Source organism: Artemia franciscana, chromosome 1 (genome assembly GCF_032884065.1).
Source record: "Artemia franciscana chromosome 1, ASM3288406v1, whole genome shotgun sequence".
NCBI classification, from domain to species: Eukaryota; Metazoa; Arthropoda; class Branchiopoda; order Anostraca; family Artemiidae; genus Artemia; species Artemia franciscana.
Genome location: NC_088863.1, coordinates 41893734 through 41915747, shown reverse-complemented (window position 1 = coordinate 41915747; position 22014 = coordinate 41893734). Strand labels below are relative to the sequence as shown.

Sequence of the window (22014 nt, the reverse complement as noted above, 5' to 3'; positions counted from 1 at the left end):
GATGTTATGACAAATAAAAACACAGCCCAAAATAAAGATTTTTTTCAGTAAAGCGTAGTTGAAGTTCTGTTCTTCAGAAGCCATAGTTGCCAAAAAAATCAAATATCTTTGATATTATTAAAAGCATTTAAGATTGTAGTTAATATAAGCTAGACAAATTTGTGTTCTCTTTATTTTTGCTTTTTTTTTTACTTTAACATTTTAGGAGATCCAATCATTGGGAAAGAATTAGCCCTTGAAAGAGAATATGCATTAAAAAAAAGACTTTGTCAGCACTTTGACACTTTGACAGCAAAATTCTTTTTAGTAATATTTACTTTTTCAAATCATATATTTATTAAATGCTACAAATTTAATACGAAAAGGCGACCTAGACCTCACAATGTTATCGCGGCTTGAAGTGGCTTTTTAATCTTTATCTTACCCTGGAACACAGCCGCTAGAGTTGATGTAGTGCCCAGAAAAAATAATTACAGCCCCCGAAAGACAACTCAACTGCCCTGGTTACAAACCCCCAAGTAACGGATCTGCGCCCGAATGACAACTCAACCCTCAAAAACACAAAAAAAAGAATAAAAAAAATCTATGGACGCAAAACAAATGCATGTCAGTCTTGTGCATGAGTCCTGTATGTATTAATACACTGTTCATCCAATTACCAAGGGGCTTTAAGAAGCTTTTCAATACACTCTTATGAAGGTTTTAGGCAAAAAATTCCCCCTACCAAGGCCCTCTTAGTATTTTTCTAGCTGACCAAAATTACAGACCCCACAATGCAAATACTTTAAAGTTACTTCTTGTCACATTATGCACATTTTCTGAATATAAATTTAACGGGTTAGTTAATTATCAACTCTGTCATCTAACACACTTCCGTAATTATGAAATTCCTTTTGTCATGAATTCTCTGAATTTGGTACTCAACAGTTTTGTCACTTTGGTTTTATACCTAATTATTAAAATACTTTCCAAATCTAGAAATACTATCACTTTTACTCATAAGGATAATTTCCCAGAGGGGAATTGCGAGGGGAGGGGGTTGTTGAGGGGAATTATAGGGGGGAAGGGAATCTCCGTATTAAAATGAGCTTTGTTTTGTACATCTTTTTAGACTCTCTATATATGCGTACAAATTAAGTTAATTAAGAAATTTATGTAAAGTGTAGGATGAAGGACATTTTTCCTGGTGAAAACCTTCTGCCAAGGGGAGGGTCCACGGGTAAAAGTTGTCCAGGGGAGGGTCCGAATACCTCAATTTTAAAAATACGACAATTACTATTACATGGGAGGTTTTTTGCGGATTGAATTTTCCAGGGGGGGGGTCCTTGAATTTCCTTTCTTTTGAAATCTCAGTAATGTATGATGGGTAAGCTAGTGAAAATATAAAAATAATACTATAGGATATTTTACACCATATATTCTACCCATCTTCTGGAATACAAATGTAATAATATGAATTTCCCTTTGGCTACTTATTTGTTATACTTTCCCTTTGGCTGCTCAATTTTATGCATGGGAGGAATTTTCTGGAGGATACTTGTTAACAGGGAGATTACCAGGGGGAATATTCAGAAGAATAATTTTTGAGGAGGATTTTCAGGTAGAATTGTACCTGGGGGGATTTTCTGTGACAATTGTCTAGACGGTGTCTTCCATGGGGAATAGCCTAGGACACTCTGCAATATCTCAGCAATGGTTAAAGGTATCAACTTGAAACTTTTCAGTGCGTGTTAAGGGGGGGGGGGTAAACTAATCCAAAGGATACTAAGTTCACCCAAGTTGTCAAAAAAAATCTTTCAGTAAACATTGGTGGCATGGGTGTGGAACTAAATCAAAACTCACCATGTACATATATGTTGTCAAAGAGGCATATTTACAATATCACAGGAATGGCTAAGGGTATAAGTTAACAACTTAAGGGACCTAGCTGAAATTTTGAAGGAACATTGGATAAGGAAATAGTTCTAATTGGGTTCTTGGGTCACCAGGGGGGGGGGCTTATCAAGGACAAAATTAAGCCTCGAAAATGTAATTGCAATGACTCTTATTATGTAATGGTTTCTTCTTTTCTTTTTTTTTTGATCTGCTTAAAATTTTATACCCTGAAGACACTTCAATTAAAATTTCACTAATGAAACCTTGGCTCGAAATTAATCTGGTGGCATTGATTCTTGGTGTATTTAACAAACAAGCAGTTAAAGTAAGATATAACACAGTAAGATTTGTAGGACAGAATGATTGATCTATATTTGTCTTTACTCAACATTGCAACATGATGGTTCAGGATAGCTTCAGACCTATTGAAGACTACAAATTTTGCAGATTTTCAATTAATTTATTTGATTAATATTCGCCCTGTCTATCCATCAAAAATCTAAAATAAACTATTATTAAAATTTTTTGCAGAATTTTATTCAAAATATAAATGGCATGCCAAAATCTTGACTCTTACATGGAAAATCCCAAAAAATCATTACTGATATGATGATTATTAATCAATAAGAACAAAGAGGAATGCATTAAAAAAAACTTTTCCCACAAAAGAGGTTCTTCAAAAACAAATAGAGTAACATTCAACCAAAGACAAGTAAAAATATAGTCAAATAATAATTAAAGCTTAAAATAAACAGAAATCACCATCAATAAATACATGAGACCAAAATCGAATAGAAATTACAGTGAATGGACAAGCCAAACTTAAAACCACATTTTATTTGCAATTCACTTGAAGCAAAATATATCTCAAATGCTTTTTCTTTTATAATGTTAATATTCAACTAAATCAAAAGAATTAGCAAATTCTTCTATGGAGCTCAGGGTCATATTCAAGAATCAGGGGGAAACGTGAACTTTTCACAATTGTGCCTACTTTGAGTTTTTGAAAGGTTGATAATTGGGAAGCCAACTGGTACTTATCTTGAAAAGTTTATTTTTCAAATGAAAGTGAAGAGCAATATTAAAGCTTAAAATGAAACAAATGCTATTCTGTACATAGGGATGGCTACCTTCTCCTCAACTACCCACTCTTATGCTAATGTTTTAAAGTGCTATTCTGAACTTATAAATGAAGCCTTTTAAAATATATGAACTGAAAATTCTATTGTTTAAACAGATGAAATACTGTGAAACATTATTTTGATTCCACCCAAATTATCTTTGTTCTTTAGCAGTCATTCTTTGTTCCATCAAAAAAAGAAACAAAGAAAACTGTCTCTTTTTTTAAATTCCTTTATAGAATTTTTTGAAGTTTTTTTTACACTTTATAGTGAAAAGGAGATTTAAAAATTAAAACAGGTCGTATTAAAAAAAAATCCATCATTAGCCCATAGTCCAGTGTTCCCATTCTATTGATTTCCTTCCTAAAATGGGGATTTTCAAGGTCTTTTAGGGCAAACTTTTTCATTTAGGGATTTGGGTTTTTTCATACATATCTAAAAGCCTTCTGGATTTATTTGAGAATTTCTAGGGTTTTGGCCCTAGAAAATTCTCCAACCCATAAAAGGAAAAATGGGACAGAAATAGTTTTCCACCCATTGTCCTAGAAAGCAGATAGTTTGGATACACAATAAAGGCAGTTAAAGATCTTTTGCAGAGTCAATTCTAAAGCACCTTTGTTATGTTTGAATGCTTGCCTATGCTGGACAGAGCCTTCTAGGAGATGTACAGAGGCACTGCTCAATTCAACCAGGACTTGCAGTAACAAACTAATTGTTTATATCCTGTTTCTAGTCAACAAATATAATATAGCAAAAGATAAGATGTTTTTATCAGAATCCCTTTTTTACAACTTTACCACAAGCTTGGTAGTTGTTTAGATAAGAGCAATAATTGAGTTATTTTAATTCAAAATTAATGAAAATTTTAAAAAAAATGGAAGTTTTAATGAAGCTGTTTCTACAGCCTCCCTGCCTTTTTTTTCAACATTTGATCATTGAACTGTAATCAATAGTCAGCCACCAATGATACCATGAATTGTAAACATTTGGGATACTTGGTTATCTGTCACCTTTTACTGGTCATTTTAAACATTTTGTTTTTGAATAGGATAATGACTTTCTTGTCAATAAAGATAAGAGAGCCTTGCTTGTATAGTCTGCCTGGCTGCCAAGTGAAAGACTGAGATATTCTACAATGTTGCAATGGCACTGTTTATTTATACTTGGAAATAAACTTAACTTAATCTAACAGGATGGCCCATAATCATAAGTAACCAAAAATAGAAAAACAATCATGTTTGAATCAGAAATAATTTATTCATATAACATAATCTGCATGATTACCATTCTGTTGTAAACATGTTTCAATATGTTTCTCCCTTTCTTGATGAAGATGAATAAACAAACCAGTGATCTGCATCAAAACAATAAGCATGTATTATGTTTATAGTGACTTTTCTATTCCTTCCTAAGTTTTACTCAAAGGACAGTAAGATAAGTATGATTTACTATAGAGCAAGGAGTATTACTCTTCTGGGATAAGATGGTCAAAATAAACAAAATATTGATTTTTTATGATGTTTTTAGTGTATTCAGGTATAGTAGGGTTATACTGCTAATCACACCAATGTCAACAGTGCACAAAAGAAACATTTTATGTGGCTTCTAAGATTGTATACCTGATGCCAGATATTTTTAAAATTGGTATTGGAAAAATCAACATTGGATGATTCATATCAAACTGTAGAGTTGTGCCCTCATCAAATTATACAACTCCTCCATAGAAAAAAAAACAGAAGAAACATGAACCTCTATAAAGTTTTGCCATTTAGATTCAATACTCCCAAAAGTGTTGATTCATTTATGATTGAACTGCAATAAAAGGTATGGTTAAGAAAAAACACCTCTTGGAAGGCTATTATGGAGTATGCAACACTGTTCTTAGGCTAATAAAGGCTAAACAATCAGATCTTACAGTGCACTCCAACACAAAAAAAAACAAATGTTGAACATTGAAGCAGAAGGGTGCACTTCAAAAATTTGTGACCATTTTTTGCAAGGCAGATTCACTGATGAGACAATTCTTCTGGAGGCCAAAATCTGCAGTTTTCTAGTTGAAAATGAATTTTTTTCATTTTTGATTTTTTTTAAGGTCAAGCTTTTTGTAACTTTGAAAAAAAAATACTTTTAAAGCAAGTAGGGGAGAATGTACACTTCAATGAACAGAAAGCTGCCAATTTTATACAAACTGAACTAGGTAAATTTTATGATCTTGTTTGATTTAGATGTTACAGAATCACTGCTTCTCTGTTAGTATTGATGAGTCAACAGATGTATCTTCTAAAATGGTTCTAGCAGTTGGAGTAGTAATTTGCAATGATGAACTGACAGTTGAAGTTGATGTACTCATTGTAGTTGGGCATCCTGACTCTTAAGCCAAGGCAATACTTGAGAAGCAGAAGTACATAATGAAAACACACAAGCTTCCCCTGCAAATTACATAGGGTTTTTTCTGTCACTATAAGCTCTATAATGAGAGCTAACCAAAGTCTCTTAGCCTATCTGTGATAAGACAAATGTTTCTATGAGCTGCCATAGCAAAATACTCCTGCCATGTGACTCATCTTTTTAAGTGACAGTTCAATAGGAATGGGAACCCTATTTTGGCAGTTCCTCTATACCTTTTATGCTCGGAAATACGTGGACTAGCCTAAGCTAATTTCCTTCATTGGTTTTGTGTAGGGTACATGAGAATAGAGAGTAAATCATCTTCTTAATAATGGACAGTCTGATATAGATGATAGCCTAAAATATAAAACTACACACTACCGAATATAACATCAATTTCCTTCAATGGTGACTTTATGATATCCATAGGAACTGGCATGGTAGATTTACCAAGTTACAAAAGTTTGAATTCTTTCGCCAACAAGAAATTATCTAAGTCGCCTTTACAGTCGCATTTACAGACGCATTGGATCTCAACACGGGAAGGAAGCGTGTAGTGCAACAAGCGTTTTTATAATGCGGGTTCTACCACTAAAGAACAGGGCTGGAACTCGCTCTGCTGGAAATACCTAATGGTAGGATTGAAGGCAAGAATTCAAAAATTGCTTAATATGAAGTTTTAAACCGATTGAAACTCCAGTAACTATGATATTTAAGAAGAAAAGAAATTAGATCAAGAAATACAAAGATATTGTTCGTTAGTTATGCTTCAGATTTTTAATTGATTTTTGCTGTTTTCCATTAGGAAATGTTAGGATAGCTGTTTTCATGCTAGGAAATGTTAGGATAGCTGTTTTCATGCTAGGATAATTCAAATTTTATAATCTGTTTCTATTATTGCATTTCCACCGTATCTTAAAGAGATACATAAATTGGTTATATTGTGAAAGATTGAATGTATGGATAGCTTTCATCAGAATGGCAAAGACCACATAAAATTGATCAACAGATACTAATGAAAAAAATCCATGAAATGTATACTCGGGTCATGAACTGTAAACTCGACTTTTGAAAATGACGGGTGCAGAGCTGGGTTTCAACCCGATTTGGAACCTAATGCCTGAAAACGCAGCTGAAATGAAGCAAGCACAAAAGCCCTTGAAAAACTATTTTAGCCCCTTAAAGAAAACTTTCTAGATTTTGAAACTTCAACACTTTCCTAAAAAAAAAATCTAATTTGTTATTAAGCTTTCAGGAGTTCGGTTAATAGGGAAAGGCCAAAAAGATATTATGTTTGCAAAATTCCCTATTGCATTATAGAAGAAAGAGCGGAAGCAAGTCTTAAAATTGCATGCTTTTACTGCCGTGTTTAAGCTAGAAAGGCTGACATTTGGTAATCTAGGATTTACATTTTTTATTTTGCTAGGAAGACATTTAATTTTGAAGGTCATAACCGTGTTTAGCTTTTGTACCTTTTTCTTCTCTCTACAGAACTTCTCCTTCTCTTGCTTTCCTGTGAGATCCAATGCTTTCTTCAAGTTTCTACTGGGAAAGTTGCTCCTATTTTCTTATTTAAGCATCCCTTATCTGGCTATCAACTTAGTATTAACTACTTTGGATAGAATCTGCAAAAGATATTAACAAACCAGCAACTTGTTAACAGAATCACTACAGACAACTAAGCAAATAACAACATTAATGAGATGTGCTCTACTGTAAATATTGCTTATCTATTATTCTTTGTGTTTCTTGTGTTCTTATTTTGTAATGTTGAGCAATTTTGGTCTCTTCTTCTTCTCTGCGCTTAGTTAGCCCTACCTTAATGGATCACAACAAGGTCCAATGTTGAATCTGCTTGGGTCTGTTGTTGAGATGGCACCTTTGGTAAAATTCTAGTTAATTGACTTCTTGCTATCCTGGAAAGGGTTAGGTTAGAAAAATGAAACTTTCAGGGATGGGTCTACAGGCTAAAGTATGTCCCAGGAAGGTATTTTAAAGTACCTACCTCTACTTCTTCTCCCTCTAGAAGGCCCTGAAATTTGCCTACATGACAAGTCTATACCTATTGAAATTTTGACAAAACAACATTTTACCTTAATTTTCAGTTACTAGTTGCTTTTTCCCTGCCTTTAGTTCTGAAAATGCAATCCTGTTATTTGAGTAGAATTTTGAGCCATATCAATGTTTTTTTTTCAAAATTTAGGAAATGTATTTACATATCTTTAAAACCCTATAAAATGGAATTGAGCTAAGTTATGAAGCTGAAAACAATTTTGTTGTACTACAATTAAGCAGAAGATCTATTTTGCAAGGTTTCACTTTTATAACACACATATTTTTAAAGGTCAAGGCCCTCTAGAGGGAGAAGGAGTAGAGGTGGTTGCTTCAAAATACCTTCCTGGGACATACTTTAGTCTATAGATTCATCCCTGAAAGTTTCTTTTTCCAAACTTAAACCCCTTCTGAGATAGCAAGAAGTCAATTAACTAGAATTTTACTGCTCCTTCTTCTTCTTTGGCAAGAAGAATACTATTTAGACACTACATAAAATGTATAAAAGAGGGTTGTGGTGACTGTGTATACAGCCCAGTGATATACATTCTGACTAGGAAAGTGCCAGGATAGATGCAATATAAGCCCACTTGATCATACTGACCACAAATAGGCATGATCAGGAGAAATATTCTTCTGTGGTTTATAGTAGAACCTTGGGTAAAATTATGATAGTTCATATTACTGGATTACCAATAAAGTGAATATACCACTTGATGCATTTTTTTATGTTCTTTATGAATACAATAATTGCTTCTACTGTAAATTCAAATTTAAGCACCTTTTGAGCTTTTAAAAATGACAAATTTTAAAAAAATTATGACATTTCATATAACTGACTTACCAATAAAGCAAACATACTACTTGATGTTTTTTTTTTATGTTCTTTACAAGTATAATAATTGCTTCTACCACAAATACAAATTTAGGCACTTCATACTCTTAAAAATGACAAATTTTCAATTAAAGTAATGGTTATTTCTTGTTTTCCACCAAATGATACTACACTTTCTCAGCACCATCTTTTTCATTGTTATTACCCAAATAATGCTATATTTTGCAGTGCTAAACTTATTTATAATAAGGTTAGTTTAGGTTAGGTTAAAAAGTGCTTAAATTTGAATTTGTGGTAGAAGTAATTATTATATTTGTAAAGAACATAAAAAAGGCTTCAAGTGTTTCTTTCTTGAGTCTTACAGCCTTATATCCAACCTACTAGAGAATGGAGTACCAGTGGATGTAATACTGCTGGATCTAGCCAAAGCTTTTGACAAAGTTTGTCACCACTACCTCATTCACTGGCTACATACCCTATCTCTTAGTCCACAAGTGATCAGTTGGATTAAGGATTTTCTGAGGGACAGAACACAGCAAGTGAAAGTAACCACAGGACCAAACAGTCATGCACTCTCTGATGAAGTCAAAGTCACCAGCAGGGTATCCTAGGGCAGTGTCCTGGGCCCTACCCTGTTCAATATATACATAAATGAGCTAGCCCTTATCACCAGTAACAAAACCATTCTTTATGCATACAATTCAAAACTCATAGGTCCTGCCAACACCCCTTCTGCCCTTGAATCCCTCCAAACTGATATTAACCACATGTGCTCCTGGGTCAAAAGATGGCTGCTGGAATTCAACACTGAAAAATGCAAGGTCATACACTTCAGATACAACAACCCCAAGTAACAGTATCTTATGACCCAAAACCCTGGGAGTCACCACATACTAAAGAATGTTCAGGAGGAGGGAGACCTTGGAGTTGTTGTAGACTCCCAGTTGAAATTCAGCTCCCACTCACAGAAGATCTCAGCCAATACTAGCAGAGCCCTAGGCATCATTAAACACAGCATTACCAGCAGAAGTAGACATGTAATCACCAAGCTCTACAAAGGACTGTTAAGACCAAAATGAGCAAATCCAAAAAAGGGCCACTAAGCTGATTGCCAGTATGTAAAACAAGCCCTACAGTGAATGGCTGAGGGAACTCAACTTCTCCTCTTTAGTCTACAGGCAGAAATGTGGGGACATGATATAGGCACACAAACTCCTCTACCAATCAAGAAAATGAGCTCCTGGAGATGGACCCCTCTCACATAACATGAGGACACCAAAAACAAATCTGCAAACTTCATGCAAGGACTTGGGCAAAATGCAGCTTCTTCTCAAACTGGATTGTGAACCTCTGGAACAACTTCAAGGAGAACACTGTTTCTGCTGAATCATCAGATGTATTCAAATGCCATCTGGATGCTGAGTGGAGTGACAAGCCATGGAGATTTGACTGGGATGAACCAGAATCTAATCAACCCTGAATGGACTGTCATCACAAGGAGTGATTCAACAGGATCAAAATTCATTCCAAGCTGTGATTTAAGGTAAGTGGTATGTTCACTTTATTGGTAAGTTAGTTATATGACCTGTCATAAATTTACCTACCCTTGTTGCACAACATCAATTTCTGATACAGTAGACAAGCTGATTGGGTATGACTAGGAGTATCAGCATTGTAGCCCAACTCCTTTACATAGGCTATATATACACACATATTAATCACTATATACAAAACACAGATGATAGGCAGCCCCAGTTGTATCTTGAAGATTTGGCCTCTGACTCTTTGTTTAGTCTCATTTTTAAAACGATAGCTGATGTCAGAGACATGGTCTCCTGACTTAAACAGGTCCAATCATTGATAAACCTTTGGCTTAAAAAGTTTTTTATATTTTCTGCTGTCAACTCTGGACTTCTGAAGCTTCTTAGCATGACATCATTTTTGTCATTCTCTAGATGACCAAGTATAGAGCTTATTTTGGGGTTGTTCAATATATTTATATATCAGTACCATGTCACTACATCTGCATTAGAAGGTTAAAGATGAGAGTTTTACAGTAGATCAACTTTCACTATATAGTTTCTCTTCAAGTCCAGAGATGTATTTGGTGGTCCTCCTGCATACACTTTCAGTCAGCTGTATATCAAACAGTTCGTGGTAACGAACTGTAGTAAGGAGCGACCCGGCTCAATAGTAACCAAAACTCTAAAAAATTGAATTTTGATATCAATAGCTACGTCAAAAGAATCGCATTTTAATGCTGATTTTAAATATATAAGTTTCATCAAGTTTACTCTTACCCATCAAAAGTTACGAGCCTCTAAAAATTTGCCTTATTTAAGAAAATAGGGAGAAACACCCCCTAAAAGTCGTGGGATCTTAACGAAAATGACACCATCAGATTCAGCGTATCAGAGAATCCTACTACAGAAGTTTCAAGCTCCTATCTACAAAAATGTGGAATTTTGTATTTTTTTTTGCCAGAAGACAAATCACAGGTGCGTGTTTATTTGTTTTTTTTTTATTTTTTTTCCAGGGGTCATCGTATCGACCAAGTGGTCCTAGAATGTCGCAAGAGGGCTCATTCTAACGGAAATGAAAAGTTCTAGTGCCCTTTTTAAATGACCAAAAAAATTGGAGGGCATCTAGGCCCCCTCCCACGCTCATTTGTTTCCCAAAGTCAACGGATCAAAATTTTGAGATAGCCATTTTGTTCAGCATAGTCGAAAACCATAATAACTATGTCTTTGGGGATGACTTACTCCCCCACAATTCCTGGGGGAGGGGCTGCAAGTTACAAACTTTGACCAGTGTTTACATATAGTAATGGTTATTGGGAAGTGTACAGACGTTTTCAGGGGGATTTTATTTTGTTTGGGGGTGGGGCTGAGGAGAGGGGGCTATGTTGGAGGATCTTTCCTTGGAGGAATCTGTCATGGGGGAAGAAAAATTCAATGAAAAGGGCGCAGGATTCTCTAGCATTACTATAAGAAAACAATGAAAAATAAACATGAAAACATTTTTTCAAATGAAAGGAAGAAGTAGCATTGAAATTTAAAACGAACAGAGATTATTACGCATATGAGGGGTTCTAAAAATACTTTAGCATAAAGAGCGAGGTATTTAAGAGGAGATAATTACCTTGCTCTTTATGCTAAAGTATTTTTAGTAATTTCAACTATTTATTCTACGACCTTTTTGATTCAGGGGTCATTCTTAAAGAATTGGGACAAAACTTACGATTTAGTGTAAAGAGCGAGGTATTAACGAGGGTACAAACCCCCTCGTATACATAATAAAAATATAAGGTTATGAAAGTTTGTTACGTAAGTTAATTCTTAAGTTACGTGTATTTTTTACTAATAAAAACGTTCATTAAAAATTAAAAGTTCTAGTTGCCTTTTTAAGTAGCCGAAAAATTTGAGGGCAGCTAGGCCTCCTTCTCCACCCCTTATTTCTCAAAATCGTCTGATCAAAACTAAGAGAAAGCCATTTAGCCAAAAAAAGAATTAATATACCAATTTCATTTTAATAATTTATGTGCGGAGAGCCAAAACCAAACATGCATTAATTAAAAAACGTTCAGAAATTAAATAAAAAAAAACTAATTTTTTTAGCCGAAAGTAAGGAGCGACATTAAAACTTAAAACGAACAGAAATTACTCCGTATATGAAATGGGTTGTCCCCTCTGCAATCCCTCGCTCTTTACGCTGAAGTTTGACTCTTTGCCACAATTCTACTTTTTAAAACAATTAAAAACTTTAGCGTAAAGAGCGAGGGATTGCGGAGGGGACAACCCATTTCATATACGGAGTAATTTCTGTTCGTTTTAAGTTTTAATGTCGCTCCTTACTTTCGGCTAAAAAAATTAGTTTTTTTTTATTTAATCACCTTTTTAAGAAGGACCAGCACAGCTGGTTCTGAAGTCAAGAACTGGTCTCAAGATTGTCTTTTAATATAGTTTAGAGAAGATTCCATATGATTGGCTATCTTAAGGAGTGCAGGAAAGGCAATGGGAGAACACATAATAAAATGCAGAAGAAAAACTGTCCTGGACTTAGATTATGATGATGATTTAAGTATCTTGGATGAAAGTGTGAGCAAGAAACTTTGGATGAAACTTTTAGGGAATTTGCAATTTCAGGGTGCTAGAATAGGTTTGAAAATTGATGTTAAGAAGACTAAGTCACTAAGGCTAGGAATAAGTGATGATGAAAAGGTGACGTTTTATAACAAAAAGATTTATGAAGTGGACAGATTCAATTGCCTTGGCAGTATTATTAGTAAAGATAGTGGGAGCAGTGAAGATGTTCAAAGTAGATTAGCCAAGGCTCAATGTGTTTTTTCACAGTTGAAAAAAGCTTGGAAGAAAAGGAATTAAAGTCTGCAAACCAAGATCAGAATATTGGAAGCTACAGTGATGACAGTGGCCATTGGCCACTTCAGCCAAATATGGCTCTGAAGTATGGGTTTTCTAAGAATGGAGGAAGATTTACTAGATGTTTCACAGAGAAATTGCCAACAGATTGTTTTGGGTACCTGGCTGACTGACCTTATTTCAAACAGTGGGCTGTACAATAAAGTGTGGTTCAATCCTGCTTTCTAGGTCTGTAATGAAAGAAATGTCTGATATGGCTAGGATACATTCTAGGGATGAAGAATGACAGATTGGTCAAGTTGTCCCTTTTGGTCAACCCTCTAGGGCTATATGGAAAGCATGTTGTCTGTGGTTGGGGTAGGAGGATGTAGTGAAGATAGATTTAAGGGAAATAGGAACTTCTTGGGAGGATGTAAAGAGAGAAGCTTTGAATAGATTAGGATGAAGGAGGAGCATGTGTAGCTGTGTTGCCCTCTGGCAACTTGGTGCTGTAGGGAGTGGTTAGTAGTAGTAAATTGGCTTATTATATATATTAAATAGTGAAACAAGTTTTTTAAACTGAAAGTAAGGAGCAAAATTGAAACTTGGAACAAACAGAAATGATTCCATATATGAGGATGGTTGCCTCCTCTCATTACCTCACTCTTTAAACTAAGCTATTTTAGAACTTTTTAAAACCTTGTTGTTCTAATTTTGTTTCAGGAGTCATTCTTAAAGAATTGGGACCAATGGTCAAACTTTAGCATAAAGAGCAAAGTATTGAGGATGGGGCAAGCCCTCTTATATACAGAATAATTTCTGTTTTTTTGTTTTAAGTTGAAAACATCTGTTTCTTTTATTTGATTTCTGATCATTTTTCAAATAATAACAAAAAATGAGGCTTCCTTCAAATGGAAAATTCCCTTCTCCCACAAAAGATTCCTCAAAGGAAAGCCCCCTCCCCCATGTAAAATACCTCCCCTTGGACAATTCCATCCTTGCTGAAAATCCCTCAGGGAAAATTCTTGTAAATGAATCTGTATCAAAAATTTGTCTTGGTATACTTTCATTTGATAAAGACTTTAATTTCTGATTGTTTTTTAAATCATGTTGGATATCCTCCCTTCATGGAAATTTGTTCTTGGAAATTGTCTGACCCCCAGTCAAAAGTTGCTCCCACAGCAAATTCTCCCATGGAGAATTTTCCTTAATAACAAGTACTATACTTAAACAATGGGTAAACTTTGTAACCTACAGCCCTTTCCCTAGTGTCCATGGGGGGGTCATGTTATCCCTCAAGGCATAGTTATTAGGCCTATCAACTATGCTGAACAAAATGGTCATCTCAAAATTTTGATTGGATCACCAAGGGGAAAGGACAATGGGAGGAGGCTGACAGTCATCCATTTTTTGGATTACTTAGAAAAGGCACTAGAACTTTCAATTTCAAATCAAATGATTCCTCTCCTGATCTTCTAGGATCACTAGTTCAATACAATCACTCTTGGAAAAATAAACATGCATCAGTGATCTTTCGTCCATCACAAAAAAAATACAAAATTCCACAGTTTTTTATATAGGAGAATGGAACATCTACAGCAGTCTTCTTTGATATGATGAAGAGAATAGAGTGATTTTCATTAAGATTGCTTGACATTTTTGGGGTATTTTCCCCTTTTTCTGAACTAAGGCAAAATTTCTAAGGCCTCTAACTTTCAATGGGTAATGTTAAATTTAATCAAATTTTTATATTATGAATCAACATAAAAATTTGATTCTTTGAATGAATCTTTTGTTATCAAACTCAGCTTTTTAGAGTTTTTGGTTACTATTGACCTATGTTGCTTACCACAAATTGTTTGATAATAAGTCACTAATATAATTATGTATGCTTCAGAGGGCAACCAGTCCCCCCCCCCTCTGCCAGTGTCCTTTTCCTCCAGGTGTATCCAATCAAAATTTGAGATAGCTATTTTGTTGAAAATTGCCCAAAGATAAGATAATCCCTCTGGGGTTGACAAAACCCACTAGAGCACCTAGGGCAAATTTTGTGAGCTATGCAGTTGCTTTTACCATATTAGGTTTTATGGTTGGGGTAGTTTATCAGCTTTGACAATAGAAAGTTTTGTGCTCTTTTTAAGAGTCAAAAGTGATTAGAGGGCAAGCAGTCCCTCCCCCATGCCCTTTTCCCCCAAATTTGCCCAATCAAAATTTTGAGATACAGTAACCATTTCATTCAATATAGCCCAAAGTTCAAATAACTGTGTCTGCAGGTTGACCCTTGAACAGACCCTGGGACAAAGGCTGTAAGCTATACAAACCACCCATTGTTTACACGCATTTTTTTTCTTTTTTTAATTGAGGATAGGGGTACTTTTGATCCTAGGTCTCCAAAAACCTTTGAGTATTAAGGTTGAACTTTAAGGAAATGTTTAGAGGGATGCCAAACAGAATTAAAACACACTATGTGATTGCTGGTTAGAAAAAGGAATATCTGCAATGGCTGAGGGCATTCAGTGGAAACTTTTGATGTAATTTGAGGAGAAATTGTGGGACAAACAGCCTCCCCTCTATCAGAGCTCTGCACTAGTGTTGCCTATACTAAAAGGCCATAAGGATTCGAAATGTTTTTTTTTTCAGATGAACTTCAAAAGGATTTTATAAAATTTGGGAAGAGCTCATTTGATTGGAATTTGAAAGTTCTGGTGCTCTCTTTAACAGTCAAAAGTGATTTGAGGGCAAATAGCCCAAATCTTTCTTTCCAAATACATTTCATCATTCTATATGTATCAAAACACCTAAGGGTATGAAGGTGAAGCTTGGGAGAATGTTGAGGGACATGCTATCAGATGTATCACACTAGAATTGCCTATCTTAAATGGCAATAAGGCATCCATGTTTTTTTTTTTTTTTTTTTTTTTTTTTTTTTTTTTTTTTTTTTTTTTTTAGAGGCATTTCATATGGAAGGGGTGATTGTATATGCATCCAGGGATAACCCCCCAGCCTCTGACACAAGAGCTGTAAGTTTCACAAGCTGCCCATTGTTTACATATAAGGTCTTCTATCAAGAAAAGAGCACTTTTCTCAAATGAAGTTTTTAAGATACACAGTTTGTTTGAAATAGTACAAAGGCCCCTGGGGATTGACATTCTCAAAAAAAGCTTAGAGTATTACTGTTGAACTTTTAAAAGAATGTTGAGAGGGATGCCAAATACAGTGAAAACTCGTTTTGTCTCTGCATAGTTGATGAAGGGAATACTAGAAACACCTAAAGAATGGCTAAGTGAATGGTTGAAACTTTTTACGTTTGTTGAGGGGATGTTGAGAGATTGGAGTGCAACCAGCCCCTCCTTCTCATTTCTATGTGCCCTCTCCTCAAAAATGGTCGAAAATTTTTAAAATTTTATATCATTTGGTTCAAACTAATCAAACAGTATAATAGTGGTACTTCCAGGGATACCATACCCTCCACGGCCTTTGAGCAAGGATTGTAAATCAAGAAATTCATAAATTGCTTACATGCAGGATTTATCATTAGGAAACGGGAAATTTTTTATTCTGGGTGAATTGAAAATGCCAAAGGGTTACGGTAAAATTTTGGAGAATGTTAAGGGATATCTTAAACTAAATCAAAAGACACTATTAACTCCAGTTTGTTAAAAATTGAATCTGCAATATCTTAAGAATGGTTGAGGGCATTAAGTCGAAACTTTTAGGACATGTTAAGGGTGTTTCTCTGAATTGGTTGGAGAGTAGCCAGCCCCCCTTCCATGCGCTCTTTCCAAAACATTCAGTAACATTTTTCAAATAATCATCTTGTTCAAAATAGTTTAAAGGTCAAATACTAATGCCTATGGGAACGACATGACCCTCCATGGCTATGGAGAAGAATGTCAAACACAACCAAAACATTTTAGATTTTTGCTGGTTGTCAAAAGGACATATCTGCAATGTCTAAGGAACTGCTAAGGGTATTAGGTTGAAATTTATGGCATAGGTTGAAGAGGATGTTGAGAAATGATTGAAGGACTACAAACCCCCGCCCTTGCCATCTTTAGCTACCCCTTCCCACCAACATTTATCACAATTTTGGGGATGGCTACTAAAAATAAGAGTTTGGCCACTGTCCTTTTCCCCCTTCCATAGCTGTCAAAGACTAAAGCCTGTTGCACTGTTTGCACTTTACTGAAAACAAAATATAATACAGATATTTCCAAGAATAAATATTTTCATGTATAAAATCCTCAGTTTATTTTTCTTAGTTCTTTCCAGTCGTCTCGACTATTGTAGTGATTTTATATTTGTTTTTGTCAGTGTTTTGAAAAACCAAATTAGAGTTTTCGAGATTAAAATATAGTTTTCCATCAGATGCAAATGATGTAACAAGCTTTAGACTTATACAGATAGGAAAGGGGGTAGGTACTAGCAGCACTTCTGGTTGTAGTGGATATTTGTAATATATTTGTTTTCAGTAAAGCGTAAATCATACAGAAAGCTCAAGTCTTTAGGGAAGATTAGGGGAGGAGGAAAAGGGCAGTAGCTAAGCTCCTGTTTGTAGTAATTTTTATTTATTTTAAGTTTGATGTGTACAGTCAATTTAATTTTTACTTGTTTGAAGGTTTATTTATTCGTCTAAATTATTAGGGGAGAGTGGTATATACCAGGACAGTTATTTTTAGATACATAATACAAAAAGAAAAATCATATCAAAGGATTGATTTTATTAAAGAACTGGTTTATAGCTTAAATGAGTCCATTATCAGAGAATAGAATGAGATTTTTTCCAGACTTTCCGCTTCTGCGAAGAAAATGGGGGGGGGATCCCTGCACGTACCAGTTGTCCCACTAAATACCAGGGGATGGTACACACAGGGACAAGGTATGGTACATTGCGGGTTATGGCACAAACCTTTTATTATTAGCAAAAAAGAATAAAAATAACTCATAAGATTAAAAAGTTGACTTCAAACTAAAATCAAGTGCACTCTCACCATAAATTGACTCTCAGTTTCTGAACTTGAAATACGAAGGCTCCTGGGAAGCAGGAACATGAGGCGATAACTTTATCTTTATTCTACCTTGCTATGATCACTCTAGCCCCATCTCCCAAAAACACGAAAAGAAGAATTAACACAAATAAAGTATAAAAACAAATCATAAGGATAAAATGAAAAACAAGAGCAAAGAGCTCATGTGGCACTTGTGACGAGGTCGGAAGAGCCAAGAGCTTCTTCCCACTAAGTTTCATTACGATTTCTCCACTCTAAGGGTTTTCCAACATTTTCGGTTTCCCCCTCCAACTCCCCCCAGTGTTACCGGATCCGGTCGGGATTTAAAAAAGGGCTCTGAGACACGAGGTCCTTCTAAATATTGAGTTTCATTAATATATGATAGCCCGTTCGTAAGTTAAAAATACCTCATTTTTTCTAATTTTTCCGAATTAACTGTCCTTCTACTCCCTCCAGATGGTCAGATCGCGGAAGCTACTATTTCTCATTTAATCTGGTTGGATCCCTTGTATGCCTGCCAACTTTCAGCGATCGCTATATTGATCACGTATCTAGTTTCGCATCTTCTTCGTGTAAAAATTGGGGTGGTCCGAGATTTGCACCTCAGACCTCTCGTACTCTAAGCGAGAATCAGGCTCCAAGACCGCAAGTCATACTTAAGAAAAACAATGGTTTGTTTTATCAACAAATAAAACTCTTCTCAACTATCTCGTTCGGTCCCCCCCCCCCAGATGGTCGAATCGAGGAAGACACTATTTCTAATTTAATCTAGTCTGGTCCCTGATACGCCTGCCAAATTTCATCGTCCTAGCTTATCTGGAAGTGCCCAAACAAATAAATCCCCCCAACTACCTCAAAGAGAGCAGATCCAGTCCGGTTATGTCAATAACATATCTAGGACATGTGCTTATTCTTCCCACCAAGTTTCATCCCGATCTCTACACTCTAAACGTTTTCCAAGATTTCCGGTTTCCCCCTCCAACTCCCCCCAATGTCACCGGATCTGGTCAGGATTTAAAATAAGAGCTCTGAGACTTGAAGTTCCTCTAAATATCAAATTTCATTAGGATCTTATCACCCGTTCGTAAGTTAAAAATACATCAATTTTTCTATTTTTTTCCTAATTACCCCCCCTCCAACTCCCCCAAAGAGAGCCGATCCGGTCTGGTTATGTCAATCACGTATCTAGGATTTGTGCTTATTCTTTCCATCAAGTATCATCACGATCTCTCGACTCTAAGCGTTTTCCAAGATTTCCAGCTTCCTCCTCCAATTCCTCCCAATGTCACCAGATGCGGTCACGATTTTAAATAAGAACTTTGAGACACGAGATCCTTTTAAATATTAAATTTCATTAAGATCCAATCACCCGTTTATAAGTTAAAAATACCTCATCTTTTCTAATTTTTCTGAATTACTGAATTAGGTGCCCCCCCCCCAACTCTCCCAAAGAGAGTGGATCTGGTCCGGCTATGTCAATAACGTATCTAGGACATGTGTTTATTTTTCTCACCAGGTTTCATCCCGATCTCTCCACTCTTAAGCGTTTTCCAAGATTTTCCGTTCCAACCCCAACTCCTCCCAATGACACTGGATCCAGTTGGGATTTAAAATAAGAGGCCTGAGTTACGAGGTCCTTCTAAGCATCAAATTGCATTAAGATTCGATCACTCGTTTGTAAGTCAAAAATACTTCATTTTTCTAATTTTTCCGCATTAACCCCCCCCCCCCCCCTTCTTCAACTCCTCCAAATATAGTGGATCCATTGCGATTCTGTCAATCACGTATTTAGGACTTTTGCTTATGTTTGCCACCAAGTTTCATCCTAATCCCTCCACTCTAAGCGTTTTCCAAGATTTCAGGTCCCCCCCAACTCCCCCCAACGTCACCAGACCTAGTCGGGATTTAAAATAAGAGCTCTGAGACACGACATCCTTCTAAATATCAAATTTCGTTAAGATCCGATCCTCTGTTCGTAAGTTAAATGATACGCCTGCCAAATTACATTGTCCTAGCTTATCTGGAAGCGCTCAAACTAGCAAAAACGAGATATACTGACAGACAGACTGACAAAATTTGCGATTGCTATATGTCACTTGGTAAATGCCAAGTACCATTAAAAGAAACATTTTTTTAACTGAAAGTAGGAGAAGAACTAAAACTTAGAATGAACATAAATTATTCCTTATAGGAGTAATTACCCCCCCCACCCCTAAACACCTTGGTTGGTTTGTTAAAGCTTTATAGTGCTATCAAAAAGCTTTGTTATTTGAATCCAACAGCCCTGGGACAAAATTAAAATATTTAGTCAAGATTTCTGATGATAGAATAGTATTTTATTACAGAATTTCCAGTAGACTGACAGTGGTATTATTGCTTATATGGATTGAAGTTGTGCTTGTGTTTTGATCTTCTATGCAGCCAAAACCATTGTGGCCTCTACAACAGGGCTCTCTGGTCCTTAAATTTTTATGTTTAAACACATTGAAACATAATATATCAATAGGAAAATAGAAATATTACTATTACTAAGTTGCTGAAAACAAAGCTTCCAGTAGAATCAACTGATTAATTTGATCAATTGACTGATTAATTAATGGATTGTGCTGTGATTGGATGCCAAAAAAGTAAAATTGGCCAGTCAAAAAAGTGATCCCACCCAAATTTACTTTTTTGACATTCACTCAAAAGCACGAGAATCCAACAAACTCTCCCTTATCAGTTGTCAGGGGGGAGGTAATATTACTGACAGGGCCCTATCCCTTTGGATCTTGGTGCTGGCACTTTTTTTTAACAGTTTTTCAATACGCAGGTGCTTGTTATATAATTGTTTACTTATGTAAATTCATCAAGGATGATATAACATCACATGACTTGTTTTGCTAGATCTTATGATCCGCTTACCTCAGTATTATTTGTGCATTGGAAGAATCATCGCCTACATCTTATTTTTTAAAAAGTGAAGATGAAATATTTTAAGGAGTTGTGTGTACATGATAGCGTTGTAGAAACATTGAATGCTGACGGAGAAATTTGAATTATGAACCAAGAGTTAATGGTAACACTAATGGATAAGCATGTGTGTGTTGTCCCAGCAGCAAGAGATTAAATTTCTTTGGAGTACCAAAAAAATTCAAGTGTTGTATTCGTAGATATGTGGGAGTAACATTTCTAGAGAAGTTAGTGTTGAAAGAGAATGCAGACATAAAAATAGTAGTTGATGTGGAGGGCCAACTTCTTTTTTATGCTGCTGCTGGTAACACATTACCAGCTGATAAATTTTTTCATCATCCCCCTAGTATTAATATTTATAAAAGGTAAAAAATATACAGGTATACTCCTTCAAAATTATCATGTAGAGTATCTTATCTACTTGTCAAAAAGGGAACTGGCGAAGATAATTACTTAAACCAAATTGGCTTGCCATAGTGTAAAAAAAGGATACAATCTAAAATGGGTTTTTTAAGGCTAAACAAGAATACTGAATAAAAAAAATTAAATGAATATTTCAAGAGGACATCCGTCCCTCTTCGTCGGCGTAAAACAAAACAATATATTCAAGGAAAATGACGAAGAAGAAAACCAAAAAAAAAACGCAGAAAGTCAGTGCGAAAAAAAAGAAACACGAAATGTTTAAAAGCTAGTAGATTTCAATAAAAGCCAAAAATTATAAGAATTAAAACCAAATACCTAACAACAATAAAGCAAGTCATTCCCCAATATCCCCCATGTGTACAATATCCAAAAATGGTGAGACGCCATCAACGGATACTAGCAAACAACAGAGAAATAAAAGGAAACATCCGTTTACTCAAAATGAAAAGAACCAGCAACTAAATGAGTTGATGATTTAAAATTTTTTGGGAAGAAAAACCTGGTATATGCTTCAATTGTTGGAATAATGAGTTAGTTTTTATCGTATCTCTGTTAAGATATTTGCTACTATGATTGTAAACTTACTTGTTTTTATTTGGCTGTTACAGAAAGTGATTCTTCATATGAGAATATCGTATGTGACATTGCTTCAAATAAGCAAATTGAAATTCGTGAATTTTCAAAAATGAATCAGACTAGGCTAGTGTTATAGAAATTGATGATGATAGAAAATAACAGTACAATATTAAACACTTTTTTAAAGTACAACAATGATTCTGCTTTGCGTGAAACACTACAAAAAAACACTATGAAAATACTGCTGGGTTGAATACTGAGAAAAAGCGGACGCTCCTCCCGCCAACTATTGAATTTTCTCCAGACCGAGAAAATGTCTATATTCTACACATGCATCCTGGTCTGAGGATAGGTAATGAACTTGCGATAGTACCTTCACACCGTCCACGCATGGATAGACCTTGTCTGATACGGCTGATATGTCA

The 22014-nt window shown here is 35.4% G+C and overlaps 2 protein-coding genes across 4 annotated transcripts in view; one reads left to right on the top strand and one right to left on the bottom strand.

The window, feature by feature from the left end:
* LOC136029874 (mini-chromosome maintenance complex-binding protein-like) overlaps positions 1-5928 on the bottom strand; it is an 85751-nt gene extending 79823 nt beyond the window's left edge. The window contains exon 1 of the mRNA XM_065708346.1: positions 5766-5928. Within this exon, the coding sequence (XP_065564418.1) occupies positions 5766-5823 (58 nt within the window). The 5' untranslated portion in view covers positions 5824-5928. The remainder of the gene's footprint in view (positions 1-5765) is intronic.
* Positions 5929-6630: 702 nt separating this feature from the next.
* The window catches only part of LOC136029856 (N-alpha-acetyltransferase 15, NatA auxiliary subunit-like), a 55772-nt gene continuing 40388 nt past the window's right edge, over positions 6631-22014 (top strand). The window contains exon 1 of one of the 3 annotated variants that reach the window (XM_065708324.1): positions 6631-6777. Coding sequence is in view for 1 of the 3 variants with exons in the window: in XM_065708316.1 (XP_065564388.1) it covers positions 7083-7099 (17 nt within the window). In the remaining 2 variants the exon portion in view is untranslated. Of the gene's footprint in view, positions 6831-7067; positions 7100-22014 lie in introns of those variants that run through there. The other 2 variants (XM_065708332.1, XM_065708316.1) reach the window with 2 other exon arrangements.